Genomic DNA, 15104 nt, shown 5'->3' with positions numbered 1-15104 from the left:
AAGGTCTGGTAAGGTAAGGTAGTATGCTGGGCTAGAAAGGCATTGTAGGAGAAAGCAGGAAGGTGTCCCTTCTACTCTTGTGACTATAGAGTGCTCCAAGAAAGCCCTTCAGTATCATGTCAAACCCCAAGCAAAATCTACAGTCCCCACTGTAGTATTTTTGATGAATTCTAGTCAGCACTCAAGAGATCCAAATAGCTAAAAGAAATCAGGCTCCAAATAGGCTCTGAAGGTCAAGTATTACCCTGAATGAGAGAGAACTCAGTAAGACTGGCCTGGATTCTGCCAACTACTGAAGACACCATTCCTTTCCTGTTGGACTTTCCAGCAATTCTATCTAGGTACCTAAAGAGAATATCTATGTTGTTTGCTACATAAAATTTACATTATCTATTTTCACCAAATTTTTAATGACTTATGGGCATGGATATCCATGGATACATTCTTTAATACAGTTGCAATGTTTCATCCATATTTCAATAAGCAATACTGCCCATGTTTAACATATTCCAAATGCCTTTTTAACAGAAAATTGTTTCCAAACTTTTTTTTTGCTCTCTACACAAATACTGCTTTTCTGACCAGAAAAGAGTAACTGCCTCTGTATTAAGGCACAACAGGATTGTCACTGTGACAGAAATCCCTGCTGTCCTTCCCCCTGATCTCCACTGAGACCCTGTGGCCCACAAGATGAAGGTACTTGAGATTCTTCCCTCACCTGGAGCTTAGGAAAGAGCTGAGACTCCAGGGATTATCATGATCTTTGGTTCTGTGTCCAAGTTTGCATGTCTCCACTGGTGAAGATGGATATCAAGATTTATCAAAACTGTAAAAGAATCTTCAAGTATCTTTCCTCCTGAGTCCACCTTTGACAAAAGTCCCCAAAGTTTGGCTCCTGAGCAAAGGTACAATTCCATCCTAGCCACTCTCAGAATTAAAAGAGAGAATGAATTGCCCAGGGGTACATAATTGATGGACTATTCTCAGCAAGTCAGGCACTTGTGCAAGGAGCAAGGTGCAGCTGTCTGGTAATACATACACTGCTGTGAGATCTTAGGGTACATAGAAAGGACAGACGAAAAGCGCAACAGCTAATCTGTCCCACCTACTCCAGCCCATTCAATTTAGGGTCTTTTACATGTTTCTTGTTTTCCACTTATACTGAGACTGCTTTCCAACTGAATCGTTTCTTATCACTACCAAAATATATGAAAAGTGAGGTGGGGAAGAGCCCTGGTTTAGCTCCTCTTGGCTTTGCCACTATGATTGTGGAATTCATTGGGACACAATTTGTTCAAATTGTTAATGTAAACTTAAGTCAATTACATAAAAATATTCTATAAACCCATAAAACTTGGTGCCATCCAAAATCAGATGTATTAGATTAATACCAAAATGACCTCTGAGATTTTCTGTCCATTAAGTGATCTGAATGTCAGTGAATGATTAATTCTGACTCTATGCTAAGATTTCTTTCCCTTGATCATTTCTACAGATCCTTGTTATGGGATGTATACCACATGTTCTAAAATATCCTATAACATTAATTCTTCGAATTGTCTTCAAAATTTTTGTTTAATGGTTTTACCCTGCTGGCTATTTTCAGAGGATTAAGGCTTAATCTTTGCTTTTTCAAAATATAGCTTTATATATTCTGTACTAGATTCAGAAATTAAATTTTATCCATAAAAGTGCTGGGATTATTTGTACCAAATAGTCCATCATCTCTTGTGATGGTTCATTATCAATTTCACCAACAGAAACAGAGGCAGGAAGTTCTCCATTCTACTAGGACAGATAATACCAAAGAATACAGTACTCTTTTGACACTTCAGAGCATGAATCTTGCATTTTAAATAGAATTAAGATTCTTATTTTATTCATCAGTAAAACTATCCATTCATTCAAACTATAAGGCTTTATGATAAAGGTTTTAGGACTGTTAGGGTGAAAGGCAAGAGCATCTCAAACTTTAAAGAGGCAAACAAGTTTGATTTTTACGGAAGTCGGAAAAGAATCTTATTGTCTCTGAATAAACACTTATTCATAAGCCAATACTGGTCATCTCTAATTCCAAGTAGTTATGTAATACGTTGTAGTTAGGGATCATACCAGGTAAAATGTTAGAAAGTATGTGTCGTATATTACTATAAATTTAAGAGTGAAATGTATGCATATAAAGTCTAAGTGTCACTGTAATTTTCTTCAAAAAGGATTATTTATGTTGTTACATTTTGAGGGGTAATTTTCTAGCACTTAGACAAAATTCAGAAGGAAATATTAAATTCTTAAAATTTTGTTGTTTTTAAAATGACTGAACCAAGCATTAGAAATGCAAAAAAAAAAAAAAAAATGCAAGGCATCCAGAACATAAGAAAGATGGAAAAAATAAAATTAAGTGTTATCACAGACCTACTTGTTACCTGATTTTTTGGCTTGGTCAATGTCAGATGATAGAGTATAAGAGTAGACTGCATTTTTACCTCTGAATAAATATTCCAAACAGTAGAAAGACAAAAAAAAAAAACCATGCTCTTTCCCTCGTTTTCACTAAAACCAATTTTTCTGTATTTAACTTGCTCTTTTTTCCCTAGCTCAGTCATCTCACTTTCCAACTTACCTCTAAATAAGAAGAAAATGGAAAGATTTATATTTTTCTCCACTCTCCTACTACTATTCTTACTTAACTATCTCTGGGAAAAAGTAAGCTGACAGGTAGCTTTTATAATGATTTTTCTCATTCAAAAATATATTCTATTAAAGAACTACATTCACCACTATTTTTAGTTAAAAGTCTGTCTCCAAGATTTTCCCAAGAGAAATGCTTTCCTGTTTTATCCTACCTTAAACATAGACACATACAATAATTGTATAATTATGGATCAGTGAGTAAGCTGACTTCAGAGAAGTTCAACAAACCATTAAGCGCAGAAAGAGCAACTTAAGATAAAAAATTGGTTTGAAAGAATTTCAAGTATTTTAATCTATTTGTTAGCTAAAAGCTAACTGGATTCCATTTAGCTTAAGACGTGAGTAACATGGTATTTACGTTCTCACGTTAACTTGTTTGGAACATCTAGCCATTATTCTAGCAAAATAAAGGTTAAAAACCCTAATATAGCACATATTTCTATGAAAGTGAAACGTTCCAGGAAGGAATATTTATATGCAAAAATTGATTATATGCTGAAGATGCAGTTCAGTTTTCACTAGTGTTATTTCAAAGACATGTCATTTAACCCTATATCCCTTTAGACCAGAGTTTTTCAACTTGGACACTACTGACATTTTCGATTGGATAATTCTTTGTTGTGGGGACTGTCCTATGCACAGTAGGATATTCAGCAATATCCTTGGCCTCTACCAACTACCATCCAGTTGTGACAGGTACAAATGTCACCAGACACTGCTAAATATCCTCTGGGAGCAAACTCACCCCCTATTGAGAACTACCGCTTTAGAGTATATTGCCTTTCCTACCTTATTCCCTCAATGGTTAATAAACTCTTAACGTATCTGCTAAAATTCTGAAGGAAGTACACAGACTAATAAAACATTTTTTTAATTTAAGAAGGCCTAACTTATGGCATCATACTGACATCTTCTGGCTTGGTACTAAACTGTATATTAGACATAAACTACATTAAAAAAAACCCCTCTAAATTAAAATATGCATGCTATTTTGAGAAAGTAGAACAATTAAATGAAAGCAGTTTAACATCAAAACTATGTTTTACGTAAAGCCTAACATATATAATAACAATGATAATTATTACTTTCTTAGTTTTTGATGTACTGTCTTTTGGATGAATTTTATTTTTAATAAATGCTTTTAGAGAATGATAATTAGAATGGATTTTAGGACAAGTAAAAAAAAATGTGACTCAAAAACCTTGCAAAAATTAAGTAGCATGCTATTTATGATTTATACTGAAATTTCAAAGTGTTAAAAATTTTTTAAAAAACTATTAATAATTCTATAAATAAAATTACAATTTCCTGGATTTTTAATAAAAGACATTTATAATTAAATACTACTGGCAATTAAATTGATGAACTTTATTGGGGTTAAAACTATAACAAAGTTCATCCTAAAACATTTTGCAATGCAAAATTATTTCACTCAAGGAGTGTTTAATAATTTGGATGCCAGGAATTACAAGCAATTCTCGAAAGCAAAGACTCTCACATTCATAAAACTTTATACATCATTTCAACTAACAGGTATTTATACTACTAAAATCAAACATGCATCACTTTCAAACATTCTTTTATCATGATTTTATATATTACATTATTTAACACCATTCTTCATCACTACATTTTATCATACACTTGCACCATTCTCCTTGGATTTTTGATCTTTATCTTCATTCTTCACATTATCCTATAAAATATACAAAGAAACAGTGTATTTTATTAGCTTCTCTTAAATGTATCTTTTAAAATAATAAACATCAGTAAATAGAGATACTCCAGACAGTTCATTTTAGCATATATGGAAAATTGACCCTGGGGAAACTATGAAAGAAACATCTTTCAATTCTGTGCAGAATGGCTTCTAGTATTTGAGAAAGTCATCAAAGTACTGAGAAATTAGATTCTTAGGAATAAGTGCAGTATATTCTTTGCAATGTACTTTTTTTTTTTCTTCTTGTTCTCTGAGTGAGACCCAGGATGTAGAAGGTCTCTCAGTTACTAAAGTTTATTTACAGTGGCACTGACTTACTAGATTTTTTTTGAAATAAAGAACACTAATAAACCAGTTTTGATAGTATCAAAGAGTTTCTCAACTCTGCCTAACAATTAAGTGGATTTAGAAAAAGAAGTGAATGGCTTATCTTCTCAAGTTCAAATGCAATCTCTGATTCTGAAAGAAATACAGATAAAACTTGCTTTTTAAGAAGTCTGCAAACATAAACCATGCTGATATCCCAAGTAAGTTCCAGGAAAATATCATCTTTGGGGAATTGCTTTTGGCTAATCTAACAATCTAATGAAGGACAGAAGGCTACCATCATTTTCTATTAGAAAAGCCAGGAAGAGCTTAATAATATTAAAATTGCCAGAAAGAGACTTTTAAAAATGAAATAAACTAAGAAAATGTTTAAAGTATAAAACAGCTAACCTTCTTAAGAACAGTGTGAATTTCATCCATTACTGTGGATAAGTTTCTGATTGTCTTATTTAGTTGGTTTTCAAATTGCAAATTCATGTTTTCTGAAATCTTTAAGTTTTCTTGTAACTGACTAAGATCCTTTTTTACTTCTCTGAGTTCACCAGAGAGGCTTTTGTTGGAATTCTCCAAATTTAATATGGTTTTTTCATCCTCATCTGTTAAAAAAAAAAACAAAACCCAAAATTCACCAACTTACCCCTTAAAATTTCCAATTTAACTTGGGGGTTAAAAAATATTCAAAGCTAGAATAAAAAGTGCCTATAATACCTTAAAATGGTGACATGCATCAATTTCAATAGTTATAAAGCACACAGCAACACTCATTTCACTTAAATTAAGTTTTACCTAAGTATTACTACTAAACTGAGGTTCCATTTTTAGACAATTGTATAGACTACATAAGTAGCAGAAACTTGTGAAAACTAAGTTGAACTAGGCAAAGATTAAAAGAATGCAACAGAAAAACAATCAAACCTGAGAATGCACATAAAGATCTAAGATTAATTCTTCTAAAAGCTAAGCAATTTTACAATCTTTAACAGAAATGGTCAAAAGTGAAGTTACATTACGCATCTAGACTAAAACACAGGTTTAGATATTCATGTGTACAGGTATGTATATATATGTGTACATATAAATATCCCAATAGACTGTTAAAAGAACGAACGTATCCAATGTTGTTTCTTACCCGTCTTTTCTTCTAGTAACTGCAGCTTCTGTTCTACTTCAGCTCGTACTTTTTCACTCTTTTCCAATTTTTGCAAGAGGCTTCCTACATCTACCATTGCACCATTGTACACAATAAGGCCAACATTTTCCTCTACGTCCTTAGATTCCTGTTTTACTGTTGGTGTTGGAAGCAACAACCTGTTTCCTATAATGTAAAAGGTAACATAAATATTTTCTTCTTTAATTCATAACATAGTTATAAAATGGCAAGATCTTAAAGTAATATACTCAAACCTAGCATATCTTCCTGCAGTGCTTCAGACTCTTCATGGTTTTCTTCATCTTTTGAGGTGTCCGTTAATTTCCGGTAAAAGCAAGATTCACGGAGAACTACTTTATTAAGAAGCTTCTTTACCTGTTATGCAAGGAAGTAAATTAAAAAGATGAAAATAAGTTTTTGATTCTCCTTGAATAGCTGTGTTCTAATTTTCACAGAAGGTGAACAACAATGGCATCTGTTTTCTAAAGTATCTACTACCATGCAAGTAGAGCATTTATGCTTTTACCTGTCTTCTCTATAAACCTGAAATCCAAATTATTATTTGCAAAAATTTTTGCTAACATTGAAAGTCTAACATTTATAGGAACACTAACACGTACATTAAAATATACAAATAAAGATGTTTATCACACCATAGTTTGTAATTCTAAAAAATGAAAACCACCCAGCAACTGGGACTATACCATGGAACACTATGCAATAATAAAAAGAATAAACTGAGTCTCTGTTTTCATTGTAGAATGTCCATGATATATTATTAAATGAAAAAGTTATCAGTATATTCAGAATGATTTCAACTGTTGTTCATAAAACTAGAACTATCATATATACACATATATGAGTTGCTTATAAAAAGATCTGGAAGTTTAAATATTAGGCCAGAGGAGTGGAACTACAGGAAGAGGAGACTTTTAACTTTTACTTTATTTTTTTTACTTTTTACTTTTACTTTATTTATTTCAGTATTGCTTAACTGTATTACTTATAAGCCTGTATTGCTTTTATATTTCAAAAAGTCAAAGGTATTAAAAAGATAAAGTTACTTAAAAATGCTTTTCATTATAAATAGTCACAAGAAAGATTACCTGAGCCCGAGAAAGATGTAGTCCAAGAGTATAAAGTATTTCTTCCAAATCCTTTTCAAGAAGGTAACCACAATGGCTTTGATCAAAATAAACAAACGCCATTAACAGATCCCTGTTAATTGTGATCATCTGAGTCTTTTCTTTTTCCTAAAGAAAATGAAAAAGTTACAGTATATAATTTATACCCCCAAAAGTGAGATAATTAGACAATACCAAAATCTGAAAAGACCTTTGCCTCATCTTAGCTAAAAGGAGTTGGTCTGGTTTATGTGTATAGGGGAAAGAAATAAGACATACTGTTATTTGACAGAACCACAAATATCAAAATACAATGGACTGAATTTTGCTGAGTGCTAACATACAGCTATAAAAGGACCAATAAAGTTCATGATTGTGTTATGTTTAATAATTTTGTATTATATAAGAAATGGAAATTATCATATTATAAAGTATACAGCATTGTATAAACATGTCAATTCACTATCAAAAATGAAATGAATACAATATTATATGTCAAATATACCTCAAAAATATATACAGTATTTAATAAATACCTTATCTTTAGAGGGCCTCTCCTTTAGGTACCTATTAATATCTCTTTTGTCATCTCGTTTGTTTATTTCTTCCTCATCCCGATCTATAAAATAAATACAACAGCAGCAAAAAACTCATTAATACATATAAGTTTTCAACTACTGTAGAGACTGAAAATACTTCTTTCTATTACTGATCAGTTTTTGTTATTTACTGACCAGCTGTTGTGAAAGATACAACAGCAAAGAAATATACAAATAAAAGTAGTTTGGATTTTATAAGAAACAATTATAAAGAATAAGAAGAAGAAATTTATAGACTAGAGGGAGGAAAAAATTGACTCAATTGAATCAAATAAAAAGACTTAATTCAATAAATATCGGGAGGAATTGGTTCCAAAAAATGAATCAATTTTACACATAAAATTGAAAATTAGAACGTAAATTTAAACAAAATAGAGCAAAGTATATTTTCTAAAAGACCAAAGGAAAATAGCCAATGTAGTAAAACTAGCTGCAGAATAAAACTAGATATGAGAATTGAAATGTTTTTAAGATAATTAAGACCTAAGAGTATTAATATCTAGATTTGCTAACACTAATGTATGTGTCCCAGGATAAAAGGCAGGAAATTGGATAAATTATTCTAAGTAAGTAAATAAGTAAAACAAAAATTAGTACAGTAAGGTAAGTCTGTAGCTGTGGAAGACATGGCTTGAAATCTGTACTCTAGTAAGGAATCTCAGTATTTTTCAAACATCAAAAAGAATATTTGAATGATTTATACAACTCATGATACTTATTTTCTAGATTAGAATATTATCTTATTATTTTTTAATAATATATAATGTACCTTATGCAAAATTCAAAATATACAAAAAGCAGTGACAAAAAGTAAACTCCTTTCTCCTACCTACCCATAGGCTACCCACTTCTCTAAGACTCAGCTATCGCCCTCATGTCAGCCACCATTACTAGCTTGAATATTACAGAATAAATCTGTTAATGGGTTGAATTGTTACCCCCTAAAATTCCTATGTTGAAGTCCTAAGCCCCTAGTACTTCAGAATGTTATCTTATTTTCATAAAGGTTCTATACAGAGATAATCACGTTAAAATGAGGTCATTAGAGTGAGCTTTAAAATCTAGTAACTGATGTCTTTACATGGGAAATTTGGACACAGACATGCACACAGAAGATGATGTGAAGATGTGGAGAGAAGATGGCCATCTACAAGTTGAGAAGATTCGCCTGGAATAGACTCTTCATAGCCCTCAGAAGGAGCCAACCATGCTGACTCCTTGATCTCAGACTTAAGCTTTCAGCTTAAACAATAAATTTCTATTCCTTATCCAGTTACCCAATTTGAGGTACTTTTCAGGGTAGCCCTAGTGAACAAATACATCATCCTTTCACAAATTATATGCAATTAAAGAGCTCTTTTGCGGTTATTTAATGATCTGCCAATAATTTCAAAAGAAATTTTGGTTCTACAGGCTTCTTGGATCTCTCAAATGGATCTCTATCAAAAAGTCTGCAGTCACTAATGATTTGTTGGTAAACATGAGATACAGTAAACACTAGGAGTTAGATAGTCCTTGAGATACTACAAAGCATATTCATAAATATTTCACAATATATTCCCTTCTTGGACATCCATAATATACACAAGTAGCTAAGAAATCCTGTGGTAAAACATGTAGACCTTTGCTTTAGCCCAACTTTTCCCAATTTATTTGACCCCAGCATAGTTTATCAACTTTAATATTTGTTAATATTTTGTGACACTCTAGGAAAGACTGCTTTATGTGAGAAGTTGTATATGAATAGTAACAATATATAGAAAACTTTATATTAAATAGAATATACATGCTAAAACACACACAAACCTTGATAACATGCTAAGTGAAAAGTAGCCAGTCAAAAGAGATCACATACTGCATGATCCCATTTATACGAAATGTCCAGAATATCTATAGAGACAGAAAACTGACTAATGGTTGCTGAGGGCTGCAGAGATGGGGAGAAATGGGAGTGACTACTAATGAGTACAGGGTTTCTTTCTGAGGCAATGATAATGTTCTAAAATTGATTATGGTAATGGTTGTACAACTCTGGATAAATTAAAAACCAGTAAGTTGCAAACTTTTAAGTGGACAGTATGTGAATTATATCCCAAGCTGTTACTTAGAAAACAAATCAGGCAAATGTTCTAAAACTTGACTGTAGTGATGGTTTCACAATCGTATGAAGTTACTAGGAATTATTAAATTGTTAAATTTTTAAATTAAATCATAAACACTTAAAATGGGTGAGTGTGTGGTATGTACTGGAACCTCAATAAACTGTTTTAAAAAACAGAACATGTCCTTTGAACCTAATTATTTCTCATATTTATATTACATATATAATACAGTATAGAGTGGTTCAGCTGACTTAGTTTTATTATCTTGGGTAAATTGATTTACTGCTAAAAGCTTCAGTTTCTTCACTTATAAAAAGGAAAAAATATGCTCTGAGTGTAATTGTGAGGATTAAACTATAATTTTTTTGAAGGGGGTAATCAGGTTTACTTATTTATTTCATTCATTCTTTTTTTTTTTTTTAATGGCGGTATTGAGGATTGAACCCAGGACCCTGGTGCATGCTAAGCATACACTCTACCACTGAGCTCTATCCTCCGTCTCTTAAACAATATAATTTTTATCAAGAGTGAACCATTTACTCCACAATGGTTAAGTCCCTTTTCCTTTCATTTATTCACATTTTATAGACAGGACCCACCTTATTTTGAATATTTAACTTGAATGGTTAAACTCACTTTCAAAACTCTCTCTCCTGGAACCTACATGTTTATAGTGTTTTTTTAAAAATCCAAGTAGTCTTTGCTCATCTTGGTAAATAAATAAATCCCATCAAAGATATACTAAAATTATGGTTGTGATCATGTTCTTTTATTTTTTTCCCCACATACATACACCTCTGCATATGAGATACATTTAAATGAACATGCTGTCTACATCTATAAAATCTATTTTGTAATCTTTTTCCATGTCACTTTCCTTCAACTTCTTTTTTAATGACTGCACAGAATAACATGTCTATATCAAAATGCATTTAAGTTAATTCCCTATTACTGAATATTAAGACTGATTCTAATTTTTTGTTTTATAAACAATTATGAAATGGACAGCTGTATTGGTATTTCAAAGGCTATGGTTAATTCATTATTTCCAAATTTCTGTCCAGAAAAAGTGCAACAATTTAAACTGACCCCCAAGAGTGAAGGTAATCTTTTCTTTACCCTTGTTAAATTGATGTTACCTTTTGTTAAAAACTTAATTTATATCAATTTGACAGTTAAAAATTAGACTCTTACTGTTATTTGATCCTCTGATTACTAAGAATATTCAATACCATTTTAAACAGTAACTGGTGTTATGTTTTTTTTTTTTAAACCATCAATTCTACTTTTCCATGGGCAAAAAAGTGGTCTTTTGGAAACCTGACTGGATAATGAGATATAAATTATGGAGGGAAAATTTAACATAATCAAGCAGCAATTAAAAAAACCAGGGAAACCAAAAAAAATCCCCAAACTATAATCCTACCACCCTATTTGGCTTTGCAGTTTATGATATTAGTTAACAAATATCCATTAAGAGCCTATTTGGATATTTAGACTGGTCTAGGAACCTGCAATATACATCAGAAAAGAAAACAGAAAAAAAGAGTATTTCTTACTAAGAGCTCATATTCAAGTGGAAAGCAGACAGACAATAAGTATACTAAGTAAACAGTATATTAGACCAGGTTGTAAGTTCAACAAGTAGAACAAGATAGAGGGATCAGGGAGGCAGGGGAGGCAGGAGATTGCAATTTTACATAGCGTAGGGTGCAGAGTAGGCCTCACTGAGAAAGTGATAGCTGAATAAAGACTTAAAGTGTTGAGAGTCAGGAAGGTGGATCTTCAGGAAAGAGCCGCAGGTAAAAGGAATTACCAATGCAAAGATCCTAACATAGGAGTATGTGTAATAGGTTCAAGGAGGTCCTGGTGACAGGTGCAATGAGCAAGTGGAAAGAGTAGTAAGAGATCAAATTAGAGACTTGATGTGGTAGGGTCTTCTAGGTCACTGTAAACACTTTGGTTTTTTCATAGAGGAAAATGGAGTCACTGTAAGAATGTGAATAAATAAAATGACTTAAATTTCACAAAGGTTATTCTGGCAACTGTATTGAAAAAGGGACTTTAGAGGAAAGGGATAGGCAGGGAGACCAGTTAGGATGCTGTTATAATAACATAGACAACAACATGGGTTAGATTAGGGTTAGATCAGTGAAGCTGGTGAGAAATGGTCTGATTCTGAAAATATTTTGAAGACAGAGGCAACGACTTTTTGATAGATTGGAAATGGAATATGACCAAAGGAGGGAAAAAAGGAGTCAAAGATGACTTCTGGATTTTAGCTTGAGCAACTACCAGTATGGAATTGCCATTAAATGAGCTGGGGAAGGCCGAGGGTAGAGGGTTTTGTTTTTTGTTTTGGTGAAGAGAAAAAGCAGGAATTCAATTTTAGACATGTTTGTTTTGAAATGTCAGTTAACTTAAGTGGATGTCAAATACAGATAATATGGGAGAATAGAAGTCTGACTTGAGGTATACATTTGAAACTTGTCAGTATACACAGATAGTATTCAAAGCTGGGAGAATGGATGAGAACACCATCAAAGAAGTAGAAAAAGAATAAAGAAAGACAACTAAGGGATGAAAGCTAGGATACTCTCACACTGACAAAATAATGAGAACACTGTCTAGCGATTTAATTAAAGCAATGATAAAACTACACTAGGAGAGGGGAGAGAAAAATGAGACTAAAAATGACTCATCTTCATTGAGCAAAGCAGGTAATGAAGATGAAAGAAATACTGATAAATGCGTATCATATTATCGATTCTGAGGTTATTAGAACTCTAAGAATACTAAGGTTATTAGAACTCTAAGAATACATATTAGATAGCATTAACAGGTGGTTTATGACATTATTTTTAATTTTCTTAGGTGTGATTATGGAATTGTGGTTAAGAGAATGTCTTTTCTTGGGCAAGTTGAAGAATTCCTATTTTCAAATGGATCAGAAACAAATAGACAGACAACACAAACAAGACAAAATATTAACACCTGAATCAGCTGTTGGATACAGTGTGTTCAATGTACTATTCTTTCAACTTCTTTTATAAAGTTTGAATATTTTCATCAAACAGAAGAAAAATAACATGTTATGGAAAGAGAAAATGTAGAGGTAAACAAAAATACCCTAAGTGAAAAAAAAAAACCAAAAACCAAAACCAAACAAACAAAAAAACTTAACTAGTAATATCCTGAAAGATGTACTATAAAAAAACTTCTTATGATTTTCTCATCTCAGAAAAAGACTTAAAAAAAAAAAGTTCCAAGTCTACAGGGAGACTTACAGGTATAGGTACTTTATGGCTGATGTCTATGACTAGTCAACAATAACTATCTGTCTACCTACTGTATTTTGAATATCACTACTACTGATAAAAGTTTGTTATTTAAAACTTGGGTGATGGGTATATGGGTGTTTAAACTCTACCTACATGTTATATGTACTCTTTTCCTTGTGTGACCATCTTCATAATTTAAAAAAAATACTAAAATTAGTTTTCTAATGAAGATTGTATTTTCTGAAACAAGGTAGACTATTATACCTTTCATGACACAGTTTAAGCATCACGATCAAGGAAATTTTTTTCCTTCGAGGTGAATTAGTATTAATTATATATGGAACATATGATTGTCAAAAATAAACATTTCTTAAAACAATCCTCTCACCTAAAAATTTGTAATACTTAATATATGTTCACTAGAAAATATTTTACTGTTTCCATTCTAAAATTCTAAAGATTATAGATTTCAGTGATACAAAGTCACCAAATTAAAAAATGTATTTTTCATCCCAAGGGGAAATAAATAAATTTGAATCATACCATCTTCTTCATCCTCAGCTTCTTCTGCTTCCAGTGGATCATATTCATCTTGATTATTATCTTCTTCAGTTTCATCATCATCTTTAGAATCATCTTTTCTTTTATCTTCTTTCTGCAATTTAAAGTGTCTTAAGATGAAGCAAGATCTCACCAAACATTAAATGACTAAAAGAACACATTAAATCCACTAAATTTACCTGAAATAGTATCAAGTATAAATTTCTTATAACAATAATGTACTTTAAGAATAAGCTACCACTCACAATATATGTAAATCAAACCATCATGCTGTATACCTTAGACTTAAAAAAAAAATAAATTACCACAAAACTAGTTTAGATGCTAATATAGGCTTAATTGAAAGATTTAAATTCCTAATAATACACTGAGGTCTTTTAGTTTCGCCTTTACATTTCACTATTCTGATGGAATTCATCATCATGTAATACAATCTAGAATACTAATTAAAAACTTATAAACTGGGTTGCTAGTTATGAAATAATTACAGACCTTCCTTTCATCTCTATCTTCTTTTTTATCTTTATCATCGCCTGATTTTCTCCGTTTGGGTTTTGGCTCATCAGTTTCATCATCTCTTTCTTCTTTTTTATCTTTTCTCTCATCTTTTTTGCTTTTCTTTTCCTTTTCTTTTTTATCCTCTTTCTCAGGAAGGGACAGTAATGATTTGTATATTCTGACACCAAAATCTCTTTGAAGCATTTCATTGAAAAGTTCTGCAAATAATGAAACCTGTAAAAAGATACCAACAGTAAACCAGACAGCTTTAATAGAAATACTGAATAAACCCAGGATAGTAATTTATCAAATAGTAACTTGTCACATCTAACAATTAATGTGCACTAAGAATAAAATTACATTAATTGATGTCAATGATCCTGAGGAATCTCAAAATCCTCAAAAAATCTTCTGAAGATACAAATACTATGTTTAGTATATGTTTTTGGTCAAATATTACAAAAAACAGTAACTGTACTACTACAGAAAATTTGAAAATGAGTAGAAAAAAAGAATTTTTACTACCTTAACAATTAATCTTCACAATAAATGTACTTTATCATGTGCATTTACCATGAAATGTACTCAACAAGTTCTTATTAAATGCCTACTATGTACTAGAATTGGTCTAGGCATTGGGGATACAGCAATAAAGAAAGCAGATAAAAATCCCAACTCTCATGAGCTAACAATCTAGTGGGACAAAGTATGGAATTACCAAACCAACATCAAATTATAAGAAAAACAAGCAGAGTAAGAGCAGAGAGAGTAACAAGAGAGTATAGTCAGAAAAGGCCTCTCTGATCAGGTGGCATTTGAAAAGTGACCTGAAGACAGCAAGAGAATGAGCCATACAGATACCCAGAAGAGCACTCCAGGCAGGGGAAACCAATTCAAAATTCTGAGTAGGGAGTAGGTTATTATTACTATGCAAGGATCTGGGGATAAAAACCTTTAATATATTCATTAACCTAAAATTATACACTAAATTTTACACATAAATATATCTAAGGCTAACTGCTTTCAACAGATTAAAGGGTCCAGAACTTGA

General features: G+C 31.8%; 1 protein-coding gene across 4 annotated transcripts in view; it reads right to left on the bottom strand.

Moving 5' to 3' along the window:
- Positions 1-4044: 4044 nt before the first annotated feature.
- CCAR1 (cell division cycle and apoptosis regulator 1) overlaps positions 4045-15104 on the bottom strand; it is a 45820-nt gene continuing 34760 nt past the window's right edge. For all 4 annotated transcript variants that reach the window (XM_045514229.2, XM_010951676.3, XM_045514231.2 and 1 more), the window contains 8 exons: positions 14048-14287; positions 13538-13649; positions 7549-7631; positions 6995-7141; positions 6143-6263; positions 5868-6053; positions 5129-5334; positions 4045-4387 (listed from right to left, as the gene is read on the bottom strand). In XM_045514229.2, coding sequence (XP_045370185.1) covers positions 4328-4387; positions 5129-5334; positions 5868-6053; positions 6143-6263; positions 6995-7141; positions 7549-7631; positions 13538-13649; positions 14048-14287 — 1155 coding nt within the window. In that variant the 3' untranslated portion in view covers positions 4045-4327. The remainder of the gene's footprint in view (positions 4388-5128; positions 5335-5867; positions 6054-6142; positions 6264-6994; positions 7142-7548; positions 7632-13537; positions 13650-14047; positions 14288-15104) is intronic.

Source organism: Camelus bactrianus, chromosome 11 (genome assembly GCF_048773025.1).
Source record: "Camelus bactrianus isolate YW-2024 breed Bactrian camel chromosome 11, ASM4877302v1, whole genome shotgun sequence".
NCBI lineage: Eukaryota > Metazoa > Chordata > Mammalia > Artiodactyla > Camelidae > Camelus > Camelus bactrianus.
The sequence above is the reverse complement of the archived record's forward strand: the minus strand, read 5'-3'. Positions and strand labels throughout refer to the sequence as shown.